Source organism: Zonotrichia leucophrys, chromosome 3, assembly GCF_028769735.1.
Source record: "Zonotrichia leucophrys gambelii isolate GWCS_2022_RI chromosome 3, RI_Zleu_2.0, whole genome shotgun sequence".
NCBI classification, from domain to species: Eukaryota; Metazoa; Chordata; class Aves; order Passeriformes; family Passerellidae; genus Zonotrichia; species Zonotrichia leucophrys.
Window position 1 is genome coordinate 18209255 of NC_088172.1, and position 15802 is coordinate 18225056.

Consider the following 15802-nt stretch of genomic DNA (forward strand, 5'->3'; position numbering starts at 1 on the left):
AAGAAAGATGTGTTGGTCTTTCATGTACCAGTGAAGAAGCCAGACAGCAGGAAACAGAAGATGAATATGGGACTTGTGTCAAAAGTGAACACATGCCACAAGATTCTGCTGAGCCTATCCAGTCTGAAAATACCTTTGACACTAAATGTATGTCCACAAAGAGTGAGGAGAATAATGAAACACAGTTTAGGGTTCCAGGTTCTCAGCTTCTTGATGGTACTGTGAAATCTGACATCAGTGTGACAGCCTATCTACAGCAAGCTACCGATGATGACCAAAGTACCTGGACAAATTTGCTCCTCTCAGATTGCATTACTGATAGCATGAATGAAGACAATAATACCATGCCAATGTTAGATTCAAATAATGGACAAAGACAGAGAGAGGCACTGCTTGCAGAGGAAAAAGTATTAAATTATATGGAACAGCTAAAGGAAAGCTCATCCCAAATGGACAATAAATTCCTTACAGAAACCCCTTATGTGAGTGATAATAGTTCACTTAGGGACCCAACACATCCAGACACCAGTTGGAAGCATGGTCAAATAGAAAGAGGTTTTGAAATTCTTACAGAAAATAAAAATAGAGTAAATATTATGGAGGAATGTGAAGTCATGGGACTAAGTAATAGTCCCATTCAGATGGAAAACCTTGGGGAAATATTTGATGCAACAGTAATTAAAGCTGCTAGAGAAACTCCTGCTGCAAGTAAAGAAAAAGTAAATGTTGATCAAGGTTTTCTTGACATTCAAGGGGCAAGATCAGATGAATTTAATAGAGGTGGTAACATTTCTCCTGCTTTAAAGCAGCATACAGCATGCATAAAAGAAGGTGACCATTCAGAATTCAGTGAAATTGAATTCTGTTTTGAGAACATGGAAACAGGGGAAAAAGGTATACGAAATGAAAAGGATTTTCTGCTAAATATGGAAGAAATGCATTCAAGTGAATGTAACACTTACTCCTTTCCCACACCTGATACAGCAACACCAAAGGAGATTAGCATAACTAAAGAAACAGGGAGACTTAACTGTCAAAATACCAACAACGTTCTGAAAGACATTCCAGAAAACAAAAGCAGCAGTGATAGTGAAATTACCTCCACAAAACCAGATGCTTTAGGAAGTATTGAGGATGCCAAAGAGTTAAGGGATGGAAGTGAAGTGCAACCTACTGGGAGTCATATCCATACCACTGGTGTTTCTTCTGCAATTCTGAGTAGCATGGGGACTAAGTTGAATTATGGTGCCCAGAACAAGAATGAGATGCTGAAAAACACAAAGGGAGAAAATGCCATGGTCAGTGACACTTCGTCCCTTGGAAATGGTTTCAAAAAACAAATGTCCATGGAGTCATTGCAAAAAGAAATGGCACCCTGCAGAGACTTTCAAGTAAAGGAAGGTATTTTGCAATCAGCAGATGTGTCTGACACACCAATGGAAGACTTACAGAGTATATTACAAAGGAAATTGAAAATGGGACAGGTTTACTGCAAGCAGGAAGGTGAACCCCTAAGTTACTTTGATACCAGAACTTTAATGCAAAATTTACTTAAAATGGTTAGAAGCACTCAGCTTGAGGGTGAAATGTCTAGTGAGTCAAATCTGAAGCAAATAAGCAATGCTCTTAAAACTGCATTAATGGTCACCACGCTGTGTGCAGAGCCCAAGGACAGTGATGCTCCTTCACTGCTTCGGCCTGATTGCAGAAGTCCTGATCTTCTGCATGATATTCTGAAGCATGAATCCTGCAAGCAAAAGACAGCTGATTCAGATGAAAGGAAGAGTGAAACAGACATGAAAGCTCCTGTTCCCAAGCTTGCTACCAATGAACTTCTGGAAATTTTTCAAATCTCACTTGGAGATGAAAGTACAAGCAAGTTAGAGGAGCTGATAAATGGTTTGCTTAGGAGCTCACAGGTTGCTGGTACTGCCACAGAGCATGAGGGTAAAGGCAAAGGAGATGGGCTGTATTCTCTCTCCTCAACAGAACAATCAGAGCTTGGATCAGAAATTGATGAAGAGAAAACATTGGCAGATAACAGAACCACTGCTTGGAAAAGTGATCAGGAGCATGGGAAGACAGAAAGCCTGTCCAAAGGCTTTACTGAGCCTGCTTTGAGAACAGAAGAAGCAGTCATGGGAGACACCCCCACTAGCATGGTAAGTAACAAGAATATGTGTTCAGTGTCCTGTGTTAGTGGAATTGCATGGATCTTTCCAAGTGGTGGAGAGAACAATTGAACTGGAAAAATGGTTGAAAAATTAGATTATAAATGTAAAATAAATCATAATAAATCTAAAGAATTTTATTGCTTATTTTCAAGTCAGTTTGGAAAATCTTTTTTTTAAAACTCATTTTCAGTTTGATGGAGTACAGCAATGTTTAAAGTTAACAGAGAAAATGCAAGAACATTTGGCAGTGCTTCAAGATATGAAAAACCACCTAGATAAACAGCAGCCTATTAGTAACAGCCTGGAAATACTAAAAGCTGAACTGGAACAGCTAGAGGTAAGTAAAGTGTTCTTTATGCTTGTACTTTAGTGATGGGTGCTAAATATAGCCGTTAGGTGTAAAAAGGGAGATTCAAAATGCAATTAAAGCAAGTCAGATTTAAACATTTTTCCTAGTAACTTAAAGCATTTTTGATGTATTCTCTTTGTAGTCATTTGACTCAGGACTGGCTACCTTTGCAGTTATCCTAAAAAAGGACATGAAGCTGGCAGAAGAATTCTTAAAGTCTTGTAACAGGGATATTCCAGAAGAGAAGCTTAAAGAGCTAAAGATAAGCTATGACTCTTTGCAGGAAGCATTTTTAGAGGTCTGTCATAGATCTTCAAAACGAGCAAAACAAATAGTCTGCGCTGTTGACTTGGAAATGGTATGTTTTTAGCAGTGTATGTTATTGGGCTAAAATAAAGGAATTTGGATTTCTTTTATTTTATCCTAGTATAAAGATACATGTATGATTCAATTTAATATGGCAGAAAATGTGAGTATACTACAGTAACATAAATAAATATACAAATTCCCTTTCTAGTCTAAGCTTGCAGGATCACACCAGCAACTTTTTAACCAACTGCAGAGATTTTCAGACTGGATAACAGAGAAAAATAAAATCATGAATGACTTCACAGTGAATACTAATGATATAGAAGAGATGAAGAAAAGTTTACAGCTACTTAAAGTAAGTTCTCTTTATGGCAGGTGTTGATGTTTCAATATTGCTCCTTATTATTATTTATTAGCTAGGTCTTTTATTCCTTCTCAATAACCTCTATGGCCTAAAGAGAGGACTAGAAGTAATTATTTAAGAAGACAACAATTAGATAATCCAGTAATAAAATCTTGTTGATTTGCTTTTTCACTTGCAAATAAAGTTTCATAGAGTTAGGATTACGGAGAATGCTATTGGTTCTGCTTACATTTGTTGCCATAAATCTGAGCCTTTTAGAAATCTAATATGTAATACAAGTATTCCAGTGATTAAAATTGAATTTTTATGCATTGGGTTCAGAATTTAACTGAAGTTTAATTGTCTTCCAAATTAATTCTATGTGAGAACACAAGATGGGAAAAGATAAAAAGGTTTTTTCATTACATACTCCATAAAATGAGTAATGGCAAACAAAGCAGATCAAATTTTTAGTAAAGTTCATATACTTTTATGTATTAACAATAAAAATTATTTTAATTGTTTTAATGTGCTTAAATGGAGTTTCAGAGAAATGGTATGGTCATAGGGGCTCCACAGTATGTACCTGTTGGTAGAATTTGCCACATTGCTAGAAATGGTGACATTCCTGCTGTGGAGTTAAGAATAGGAATGATTTCAAGTATATGCTTTAAAATTTCTGGTCTTCAGACCAGATGTCACCTAGAAATGTTACATCTAACCTGCCATAAATCTTTTAGAGTTGAAAGTCAGTTCGTTTGCAAAAATCTATTTCAAAAATAGAGATGTACAAGATCGCGTATTTTATTCATTGGACACAAGCTCTCCTGAGGCAAACCACGTGGAAGTTCTAATGTCATACCTGAATGTGACAGTATGATTCTGAGTTTTGATTTTCCATGGCTAAACTGTGTACCAAAAGCATTTTGGGATAAGGGCTAAGAAGAGATGGTAGACATACTTATGGTTTATTCGTACCCAATTTTTCTTGCTAGTAATTCCCTTCACTTCATTTACAGAACAGTGCTGCAGAGCTCAGCCATAAAAAAATGCAACTGGAGTCCACTGCTTTTGATGTTCAATTCTTCATTTCTGAAAATGCTGAAGATCTTTCTCCTAATCAGAGCAAACAGCTACTGAGGCTCTTAAATACCACCCAGAAATCTTTTCAGGAAGCACAGGAAGCAGTAACTTCTCAAGTGGAAAGTTTAGAGGCTCAGTTACAGGCAGTGCAAGAGCTGGGTGATCAGAAGGTTTGCCTTTCTGTATAAATGTGTGCTGAATGTTTCTGTCTATGGATGAGGAATTTTTATACCAGCATGCAATACTGAGTGTATTTCTATCTTTTCCCTTTTTACTACAGATACATTTGTAGCTCTACAAAAATGATATTGATGAAATTTGGTGAATTATCATTTTTGTCTTTCTTTGTTATACTCACAGAAACAGCATATTAAATTGAGAACAGACACAGGTCTGCTCTTTCTAGCAATGACAGAAATTTACTTGAGGTTTCTCACAAGTGTTGTTTCTTCAGCAGCTCTATCAGTAATTGATCTGAGCTATATTGATCACTGAATTTGCTATTGCACCATTCCATAACACTTTGGTCTTGCTGAACATTTTCTTTCTCTTGAATTTGCCAGGTCATCTGCTTATGTGATCTTTTCTCTAGATTTTCTAATCCAAGAATGAGATTTGTTAAAATCCGTGTAGCATGGATTGTTTTGACTGAGATGGGTTGGAGGGACAAATATATGAGTGAATCAGCCAAGGTACTTGCAGTTCTAGGTGTGGGCACTGGGAAACCTGTGAGTCAAGTTGGGCCAGTTACATCTTCAGCAAGTGTAAGCAGCCTTTGTAGAGTCAAAAGAGGCTGATAAGATGCTGCAGGTTAACAGCACCTCCTCTTCTCTCATAGAAGTACTGGTAGGACTCAGAATCACCATCTCAGCCCCTGGTTTATGTGTAAATAAAAGTGCTTTAATATTCCAAAGACTTTGTATTATTTTGCCATTCCAAGAATATTTCTTTTTACTATATTTTGTGAAAGAAGCATAAAATTGAGTATAGGAAAGGCACAGATAAGTTTTCTAGGACTTTGTAACAATAATGAGCTTGCATGTTTTGTTCTTCTCTACTGCTTAAAAAGTTCACAGTTTCTATTCAGGTAACATGTTATGCATACCAAAAAGAGCTAACTCACATTCACAACTAACCTCTGTTTTGATGTCCTTTTTTTTCAGAATTAATAGTGTTTATCACAGGTTTCAAGTGGTTAAGAGACTGGATTTTCACTCCTGCTGTTTGGAGATTTCATCCTTCACATATGTGCATGGCCAGACTTCTATTGGGCAATTCCATCAAACATGGTCTCTTTTACTTAAAACATATTTGAAGTTTATCCATAACTTCTATATGTTCATCTTGCTCTTTGTACCACTGCTATCATGTTTACAGCATACTTTAAAAATAATTGCTTTGCAAAATTGATGTTCAAAGATTTCTAATATCTATTAGAGTGTTGGTTCCCGAAGTGAGGATTTTTTGTCTTATTGTTCAATTGTACTTGGCTCTAATATAGGATGTGGCTGAGCAGCAGCAGGAGTGCAAGAAGAAGCTGCAGGAGATCTGTGACTTGCTTACACAGACCGAAAATCGACTCATTGGGCAGCGACAGTCCCTCGGCATTGGAGACAGCAAGGCTGAGCTGGAACAATACCAGACCAAACAGGAGGTAGGCACAGTTCTAGTCCAACAGAGAAGTTAAAGAGGGCTGAGTGCAGAGGAGAGTGACTTGACTCTTTTGTTGAGTAACAAGGCTTGTCATGTGAGAGAGAATAAAATAGATTTGTTTGGCCTACCAAAAGTAAAGGCTTAGTGGCATGCATTTAAACTGCTGCTTGTGAATACACCCGTGTGTGCCAGTGGGAGAAGAGAAACTTCCAAATGAGGAGACACTAGAATAGGGAGTATGTGCTACACATTTCAAGAAGCACTCTTGAAGCAGGTGTTAACTTTGTTAATATATTACCTTAAGATTGTTCCTGTTGAATGTGATAAAATCACACGTTTATTATGCTAAAATAATTTAGCCAGCTTTTTAACAGGCATCAGGAAGTGTTTATTCCTGTTCACAGTACTTTGAAAAATTTTGCTGAAAATGTTTTCTCTTGCCTGAGGCTTTCCATTGCTTCACTCTTGCTTTGGTTTGAATTCTGGTTCTTAGTGTTTCTTGCAATCTCTCTGGTATCCTCATGTACCAAACCCCTTTGAACAAGTTTGCTTTCCTTGCTCTTCAGCTGTATCCAGTAATCTCTAGGCTTTTACTCTGTCCTGATAGAAATTGAGTTTATGATAGTTAAAGGACTGAAGGGTTTGGTACTCTCCTTCTTCCTCCTCCTAATACTAGTTTGCTATACTGTAGAGCTCCAACTCTCTGTAAAAGGAGAAATTTCCTTACTCATCTTGCCTTGCTTTATTTATCTTTGAAGTAATGTATCTAGTTTGTCAAAATTGTTCTTACAGTCAGTCAGACACCCCTGGGGTAGATTTTAATATCTCTTACCTGTCTTAAGGATTTATGGCCTAAATGGGATACTCCTGAGGAGTCAAGAACAGCCTCTTTTTTTTTCCATCAGCTGTTTGTGATTGCCTAGCAGACTAGTTGTTATTTTCTGACTGACTTCTTGGAATCACGATTCAAAAAGTGCCTTAGGATGGAATGGGGTTTAAAACCAGTGTTTTTTGTATCAAATCAGAGCTTTCATCCTCAGTGTGCTGTTTGAAAAGGAGCACAGAGATCTTGGTCATAGGAGAAGCTTTTCTTGAATCAGAGTCCCAGGAAAATATTTCTAATGAACCTGCTGAAGTGTTAAAATGAGCTGCAGTTTTAGCTGCTGTACTCTAAAATTGCTGCAAAATCTGTGGTCTAGAAAGAGGATCAAATGTTCCATCTCGCATCTCCAAGATTGTTACACTGTACAACAAGGTGAAAAATGTCATTGTTTCAGTACCTGGGGGAATGTATTCTACAGTGTAATCATTACAATTAAAGCTCCTCTCAGATAATTGGGAGGCAGATCAGGAAAACTGCTTTGGGTAAATTAAAACTAAAGAAAACTATGAAAATCAATGGAAGTAAACATTCTTGAGAGACTGAAATATTGTGATTGGTTACAATGGAAGTAAAAAAAAATTGTATGCCATCTCTGGCCTGAACAAACTCAAGAAATATGGGAAATCTTTTACCCAGGAGAGATGATTACAATTTTCTGACTTCTGTTCAGCCAGCTTATTTTCAGCAGCTTTCTGTCAGGATGGTAATGGACCAGAATTTGTCAGGAGACTCACTTTACTAACTGCAGTGTAGCAGATTTACTTGAGCCTTGATTTCTAATAAAATAAATATATGTTCTGCATATGTAGAAACCCAATATTTAAACTGGTAAAGGGAAAAAAGTGAGCTCAGTCTGAACAGGACTGTAAGCAAACAGATTTGCAATTAAAAAAAAAATTAGATTGTGCTGCAACAACATTGTCAGATATTTGCCTTTGATTTTAATAATTGTCTGCAATTTATTAAAGTATCATGTGCAGCTAGGAAGGACCAGTGTGGTGCTTACAACTGGAAGAGAGATAGTTCCAATAAAGTTAATTGGAAAGATCTAATTAATAATTTACTTACTGCTATTTGCTTTCTTTTTTATCAAAAGGAGATCCAAAAAGACATGAGAACAAGTGCCCAGACACTAGCAGAGATTGTGAAAAATACTGAAGCCTTCTTGAAAGAGAATGGAGAAAAGTTGTCACAAGAAGACAAGACAGTTCTGGAGCAGAAACTAAATGAAGCTAAGACAAAGTGTTTGCTCCTTAGCCAGAAGGCAGAAGAGTCCAAAAAAGAACTGGATAAAGCTATGACAACAGCAATTAAGCAGGAAACAGAAAAGGTTTTTAGGCAACCATTTCATCCTTTATTCAAACCTTTTTCATGTCTTATGATATTAGTTGTGCAATATAACTGTTGTGTGGTGGGTTGACCTTGTCTGGATGCCAAAAAGCCATTCCATCACTTCCTTCCTCAGCTGGACAGGAAGAGAAAATTTAATGAAAGTCTTGTGGGTTGAGATAAGGGCACGGACACATCACTCACAGCTGCTGTTACAGGCAGAACAGACTTGATTTGGGGAAATTAATTTATTACCGATCAAATCAGAACAGGATAATGAGAAATAAAAACAAATCTTAAAGATACTTTCCCTCCACCTCTCCCCTGTTCCTGAGCTCAGCTCTGGAGTTCTCTCTCTCATTCCCACCACAGATGCCAGGGGGATGGGGAAAGTGGGTTGTGGTCAGTTCATCACACATTGTCTCTGCCACTCCTTCCTCCTCAAGGGGAGGACTCCTCACACTCTACCTGTGCTCCAGTGTGGGGTCCTTCACACCAGGAGCCAGTCCTTTATGAACTTGTCCAACCTGAGTCCTTCCCAAGGCCTGCAGCAGGGTCCCTTCCACGGGGTGCAGTCCTTCAGGCACCCTGTTCCAGTATGTGGAATGACCCCACGGGGTCACACTTGTGTTGTGCCACAAGCCTGCTTGAGTGTGGGCTTCCCACAGGGTCACGGACTTTCTTTGGTCATCCATGTGCTCTGGAATGGGATCTTCCCCAGGCTGCAGGTGAATCTCTGCATCCCCTGGATCCCCATGGGCTGCAGATGAATCTCTACACCCCTGTAGAGATGGGGCACAGCTGCCTCACCATGGGCTGCATCAGGGCCTGCAGGGGAATCTCAGCTCTGGCACCTGGAGCACCTCCTGCCCCTCCTTCTGCCCTGACCTTGGGGTCTGCAGAGTTGTTCCTCTCACTTATTCTCACCCCTCTCTTCAGGCTGCTGCTGTTTTTCATGCATTTTTTTTACCCTATTGCTATGTGATCCCAGAGTTGCTACCGCCATTGCTGATGGGTTTGGCCTTAGCAAGTGGTGGGTCCATGCTGGACCTGGTTGGCTTTGGGTCTGTTGGACACGAAGGAAGCTTCTGGCAACTTCTCAGAGAAGTCAGCCCTGCAGCCCCCCCGACTCCAAAACCTGTCCAAGCAAACCCAATACATATTGATAAATTAATATCATATTTCATTTGGGTAACTAATGAACTGTTGGTTTATTCTCTTATAAAATAAGAGCAACCTTTCTATTAATCAAATATTTTCTTTGATGTTAATGTATTGTAAATGGTTTATTCGTACACTTATTTGATATTTTGTGATCTTTAAAGAAGATTTCTAAATTGAAACTGTGAAATTTTATCATAGGTTGCAGCCATAGAACAGTTGGAAGAAAGTAAAAATACAATAGAAAATCTTTTGGATTGGTTATCAAATGTGGATAAGGAAGCAGAGCATGGCCGGAAATTTAAGCAAGTGATAGAACAGAATGGAACACACTTTGAAGAAGGAGATATGAAAGTTATGGAAGGAGAGGAGGATGATGTCAATGGGAATCTTCTGGAAATGCAGCAAGACATTGAAACTGAGGTGGATGGACTAGTGAAAAGCATAGATGATAACCTGAACCAGCAGTATCAGAAAGTCAAGGTATTGTTCCTGGGTTTATTCAACATTTAGGTGTATCACTCCTTATTCAACACAAGTGAACTCAATCTCATCCTGTCTGTCATAGGCTTTGGAGCAAGTACTAGGAAGATAATAATACACAGTGCTAGGAATTTCAGTAGTTAGAATGTATTGCATGTTTGTCACTTTTTTGCTATTACTGTAGTTGTTTGCTGCAAAATAAGAGAAAGCATACATTCTGCAAGGTAAATGCAAAGAATCTTTGTGGTGAGTCTATTATTTTTTGTAGTGAGAAAATTGGTGCCGGCAAACAAAATGCCAAAAGTAGCAATATAAATTCATACTCTTCATGTGACTTTTTCAAAAATCTTTGTGATATCTAGATGATTCATCCCCTTTTAAGCCCTTGTGACTACAGATCGCAAATTGCTGCAAATAATAGTTTACTGAAATTATAGTTTTCATTTCCTACAACTTTAACACATGGGCAAAGCAGTGTTTCAAGGCTTCAGAAGAGTGAGTTACATAAAATTACAGTGCAGCATTTAAAAAATAGATTTTCCTGGTAAGTTGGAAGCATTTAAAACAATAAGACTTTAGTTTCATTTGCTGACTTGAAAACAAGAAGCTTGTAGCTGATAGTATTCTTGATTTTCTTTTTTATTTAAAAGACCCCAAAAGCAACCTGAGCAAATGGGATTATTGGGTTTTGTACACATGATATTTTTACTTCTGTGTTTTTGACAGTTAATTTCGGCACCTAATGCCTACAAAGTAATTGGCCATTGTAGTCATGGAAGAAAAGCATCCTGTTTATTTTACATAGCTATTTTTCATGGGAGACATTGAAGAGTGAAGAAATTTTTGAAAGCATCTATTTGAAATATGCTTTTTATTTAGAATATAATACTAGTTCCTGGACTTAAATATTTTTATGGGATTGAAAAATTTGAAAGCACAGATTGTGTCTTGATTTTTAATGTCAACTGGACCTGTTTTATAACTAACTTCATTTGATAAGAATCATGGATCTTGATTTTGAAAAAATGCAATTTCAAAACCCAAGCAATAATTTCTGTTCACTGAGTGTAACAAGAAAGTATCAGTACTATGTTTGATGCTTTTACTCCTTTAGGTATGCTTGTCTGTAATGGTAGCTACAATATAAGTAATGGGACATGGAGAGTTTTGATTTGGAAAGTTCCCTACCTTTGAATGTTTTATTTTTTAAATCCCATTTTGAGACAGAGAATTAGGAAATTTTTGATTACACTAAGTACACTACCATAAATGCTAAGTAATCAGCAAATTAATTTTGTTAGGAAAAACATTAAAGAGATTGACAAAGTCTAGTTTTGCTCTATAAAGTTGTGTTTTGGAATTACAGGGGAAAATGTTTGTGTGATATATGCATCTAGGTATTGCTGAGTTGCAATGATACTTGAACATTGCCATATGGTCATGGCCATATGGAAAAAAAATTACCATTGAACATTTTGTAAATTTTTTTTAACTCCACAGAAATATGGTGACTAAGAGTCACACTTTCACTTAAATTACTGACAAAATGTTGGGTTTATAATAAACAATGTTAACATTAGAAAACATTATTAACATTATCATTTTGATGGTCTTTGTTTTACATAGAAAACATTAACATTATCATTTTGATGGTCTTTGTTTTACATGTCCTTTACTAAGGAACCATGTGAGAGGGTGCTGGTTGTAACTTATTCTTTTATTTGTAGGCTCAACATGAGAAAATTATTTCACAGCAGCAGGCTATCATAGTAGCAACTCAGTCTGCTCAGGCACTGCTTGAGAAGCAAGGGCATTACCTTACCCCCGAAGAAAAGGACAAGATGCAAAGGAACATGAAAGAGCTGAAGGCTCAGTATGAGACTGCTTTGGCTGAATCAGAACGAAAAATGAAATTGACCCGTTCTCTGAGGGAAGAATTGGAGAAATTCGATGCAGACTATAGTGAATTTGAAACGTGGCTGCAGCAGGCAGAACAAGAACTTGACAACTTGGAGGCAGGGGCTTCTGACTTCAGTGGTATTATGGTCAAACTGAAAAGGCAGAAGAGTTTCTCAGAAGACGTTATATCTCACAAAGGTGATTTACGCTATATCACAATTTCTGGACAAAGAGTTTTGGATGCTGCGAGGTCATGTAGCAAAAGAGACGGTGTGAAGGTTGACAAAGATGGCATTGATACTTCAGCTACATATACTGAAGTGCAGAACAAGCTGGATAGAGCTTCAGAGCGCTTCAAATCTCTCTATACTAAGGTAAGTTCTATTTATACTGAATAGGAATGACTGCTGTAATTGATTTGGCAATTTGTGTAGGCAGAAGGTAGTTGATGAAACAAACACTGTGAGAAGTTGTAAATTCTTTGTTTCTTCAAGTTAAGATAACAAAACAAGATGCTTTTCCAGATCTGCTTTAGTTAAATGTCAGACTATTAAAGGTCTGAATGGATGATACTTTCTACTTTGTGTTATAAGGAAGAAATGAGACCAGAGTTCTTCATTCTTCTTTTCAGGCTTAAACAGCCTCTGAGACTATGGCAGCTCAAAATACCTTGAGTAATGTTTTGGGGTGGAAAGAAATTGTAATACTTTCAGATATATAATGTTACTTTGTGTTACCTGCAATATTTCCCACAGCTGTTTATTTACTGGGCTCCCTACTAATAAAATGAGTGTAAAAAGAGAGAGATCATGCAAAATATTGCATGTAAAGTTTTAATTTTAATTTGTATCCTGAAGTAGTTTGTCCTGATGTGACCTTTGTTGTCAGCACTAGGCATGAAAGAACTTAGTGATTTAAGGACAGCAATTATTTTCCACTGCTCTGCCAAGTAAACATTTTATCCTTAACAATATCAGATTAGTGTCTAACTAATGAGTAATTAGCAGTGCAAAATCCTCCATGTACCTTAGAGAGGGAAGATAATCTAGCTCTCTGTGCCAGGTTCACATATGGAATCGGCCTGACAAAACTAGACAAACATCACCAACTAATCTCACATGCCAATTTCCAGCTGTTTAAAAAAAAAAACAAGTGTTGTTCGATATTGATAATATTCCAGAACTGTAAACTTCTGAGATAATTATTAATTGAACCATTGAAGTTGCTGTCAGTAGCCTCTGACTTGTGCTATTTCATATTTTGCTGAGATCATAGGTTCAAACTCCTTAGAGCTTCAATGACCGCTGGTAGAGTGCTGGTCTGCAACAGTGGCCACGTTTATCTGGAAATTTTTATCTCTTTAAGGTTTTCATGTTCAGAAATGTTAATTCTATAAAGACTGATTACATAGTGAAAAAAGTATATAAAACTTGTTTTCTCAGTTTATCAAGGCAGCTGTTCATTTATAGAAGCACATTTTCCTGCTTAACTACTATGAATAGGGCAGCTAATTTGACAATTCTCTCGACATGTTAATTTCTCCAGTTGGTTTATTGAATTACTTTGAGTATGAATGTAAAGATTTCATAGCAAAATTTTCAGAGAGCTTATTTTTATGCACATAAAATTCCCATACCAGCAACTTGATTTGTCTATTTTCCAAATTCTATCCTTTCCATATATACATTTAGCAGGGTTATAAGAGACATGTTTTAAATATTTGACAATAAATATGCAGAACAAAGTAGACCTTTTGTATCTCTAAGGACAGAATTCTAAAAAGTAAGATTGTCCTCAACCAGTGAGATTTTCCAAGAAAATGAAAAATTTGTAATTTGTAAATGAATAATTGGTTGTAACCATTTTTTGCCTTTTTAAAAGTTTCTTGCTTTTAATAAATACTTAGGTTGCTTTTACTTTTTTTATATATGTATTTTTACATGTGTGAGACATGATTTTATAGGCTTGTATGTTGAAGGAATCCTAAAGTCAGTTCTTGGTTAACTGGTTATATAAACAGACATGTTCTATGTCTGCCCACCAGATGGAGACCAAGTACCATTTGTGAATATTAAAATACAGTCTCTGGAAGGTTCAGAATATAAATATTTAATGTAACTGTTTATAAATATTATGATACAATCAGATTTTGCTTGTGAAATCATCTCCAGAAAGTCTGAAAGATTTTCACTGACTTTTTTATGTGACAATTTGCTGTAAACATTTTGGGGCATGCTAACATATAGGACTAGTTAGGATCTTGTTAAGATGACATTTTTAAGTGAATAAAACAAAGCATATGCCCAATACCAAGGCACATCACTTTGGATTCACTATGCAGGTAAGGTAGTTAATAAAACAGTTCTCCATTGTCTGTATTTTAATGAGCATACATATCTCTCCTGATTTAAAAAAAAATTCTAGCTTCTAGTGGCTTTCTACATTTCTACTTTCCACTTGCTTTCTACAGTTTTGGTACCAGAGTTCTGATAAAGAATCTTTAAATCACTGAATCAAACATTATTCCTGAAGTTTTTCCTATTCTAGTACAGCAAGTAAGGTTCCAGTTTTGCACCCGCATCAGTGGTTTAATCCTAAATCATCCTTTAGGAACACAAATTGGGAAGACCTGCATAGCCTGTCCAGCTGTCATGTCTTAGATCAGAAATCAGTTACTGGCAGGAAAAAATGATGCAGTACAACAGGAATGAATGTTTGCCTTTGAGATTGGTATGAAATGCAGCATGCAGTTAATGCCTGCATATTTTCTTGTCTCTTTTTTACTCTTTTAGTGTAGCATCCTTGGAAATAACCTTAAAGACCTGGTGGATAAATACCAGCATTATGAAGATGCCTCATCTGGACTTTTGTCAGGTCTCCAGGCCTCTGAAATAGCTGTGAACAAACAACTCTCAGAGCCAATTGCAGTGGATCCCAAAAATCTCCAAAGACAACTTGAAGAAACCAAGGTGAAAAGCTTTAAAATGCAGCAGCGCTTTTGTCCTAAAAGGAATTGGTTTTTGTCTGGAAAACAGGATGATCTAATATAATCCAAATGGCTGCAGGCCAGATTCTTGCCTTGCATGGGGGCATACAGCTTCTATGGTTCTGAAATTTGCCTGTCCAGAGCAATATCTGAAAAGCATTGGGTGAAAAAAAATGGGTACCAAGATGCCATTAGCAGTGGTGACAGCAAGATGTGTTTTCTGTCTCTTAGCAAATGATAGGGTGAAATCTGGAAAGTTCTTGAACTAAGAAAGGATTTAGTGATTATGGTTTACTGTCAGAATAAGGCTTGGATAGGGTTCCAGATAGAGAAATCCATTTGATTGTTGTCTGTGACTCTTGACTTTTTTTCTAGTCACGTTCATGTGTTACTTCATTATGAAAGGGCTCATACCAGGTGGACAGTGGATGTGAGTAGTCTGTCTGCCTGTTTCAGTTTCACCCAGTGCTATGTACCCTTCAGAGAGTGAACTTAACATAATTTGTGTTTCACACAAAACCAGTGGTTTTTATTTTTTGCCTCTGAGGATGTAACTGGTGACTTCATGTAAATCCTAGTATAGGTGAGACAAGTTAATGATAGAGCTTATGAAGTAAAACTCTGGATATCTGTATAAAGTGTAGGTTTGGAGAAGGCTTTAGGAAGCCAAGTATATGGTGAGCAATATAAAGTTTCATACAGTCTTCATCTTTGAACTGACTATTATATTTTCATAAACATATTCAATCACCTATACTATAAAAAAGCAAGATTATTTGGTTTTTAGTGAGCAAGACTAATGGTCAGGCACTTCCTCACTGTGTTGTCTGTGCTTGGTGAAATATCAGTGCAGGTCAGACACATTTACTATTGAAAAATCATAGTCAATGGCTTTATGAAAGTACATACTTTAACCATTTCCCTCACATCAGCCTGAGCAGTAGTTATCTTTATCTATGGTGTCTTTCAAATTGGCCACTGGAAATGCTCAGCACTTTGGTGCATGACAGGAAAAGGAGAGAAATCACAGTTGTGTTTAAGACAACAAAATTAAGAGTGTGTGTTGTGAACTCCTAACAATTGAATGTTTAGGTACATTTGTGCTTCCAAGCACTGAAAGAGTAGGAATAAAACCAATTACAATTTGAAG

At 37.0% G+C, this 15802-nt stretch overlaps 1 protein-coding gene across 17 annotated transcripts in view; it reads left to right on the forward strand.

The window, feature by feature from the left end:
* DST (dystonin) overlaps window positions 1–15802 on the forward strand; it is a 289028-nt gene that overhangs the window by 181986 nt on the left and 91240 nt on the right. For all 17 annotated transcript variants that reach the window (XM_064707534.1, XM_064707535.1, XM_064707548.1 and 14 more), the window contains 5 exons: window positions 5760–5912; window positions 7891–8124; window positions 9486–9767; window positions 11495–12040; window positions 14459–14635. In XM_064707534.1, the coding sequence (XP_064563604.1) occupies window positions 5760–5912; window positions 7891–8124; window positions 9486–9767; window positions 11495–12040; window positions 14459–14635 (1392 nt within the window). The remainder of the gene's footprint in view (window positions 1–5759; window positions 5913–7890; window positions 8125–9485; window positions 9768–11494; window positions 12041–14458; window positions 14636–15802) is intronic.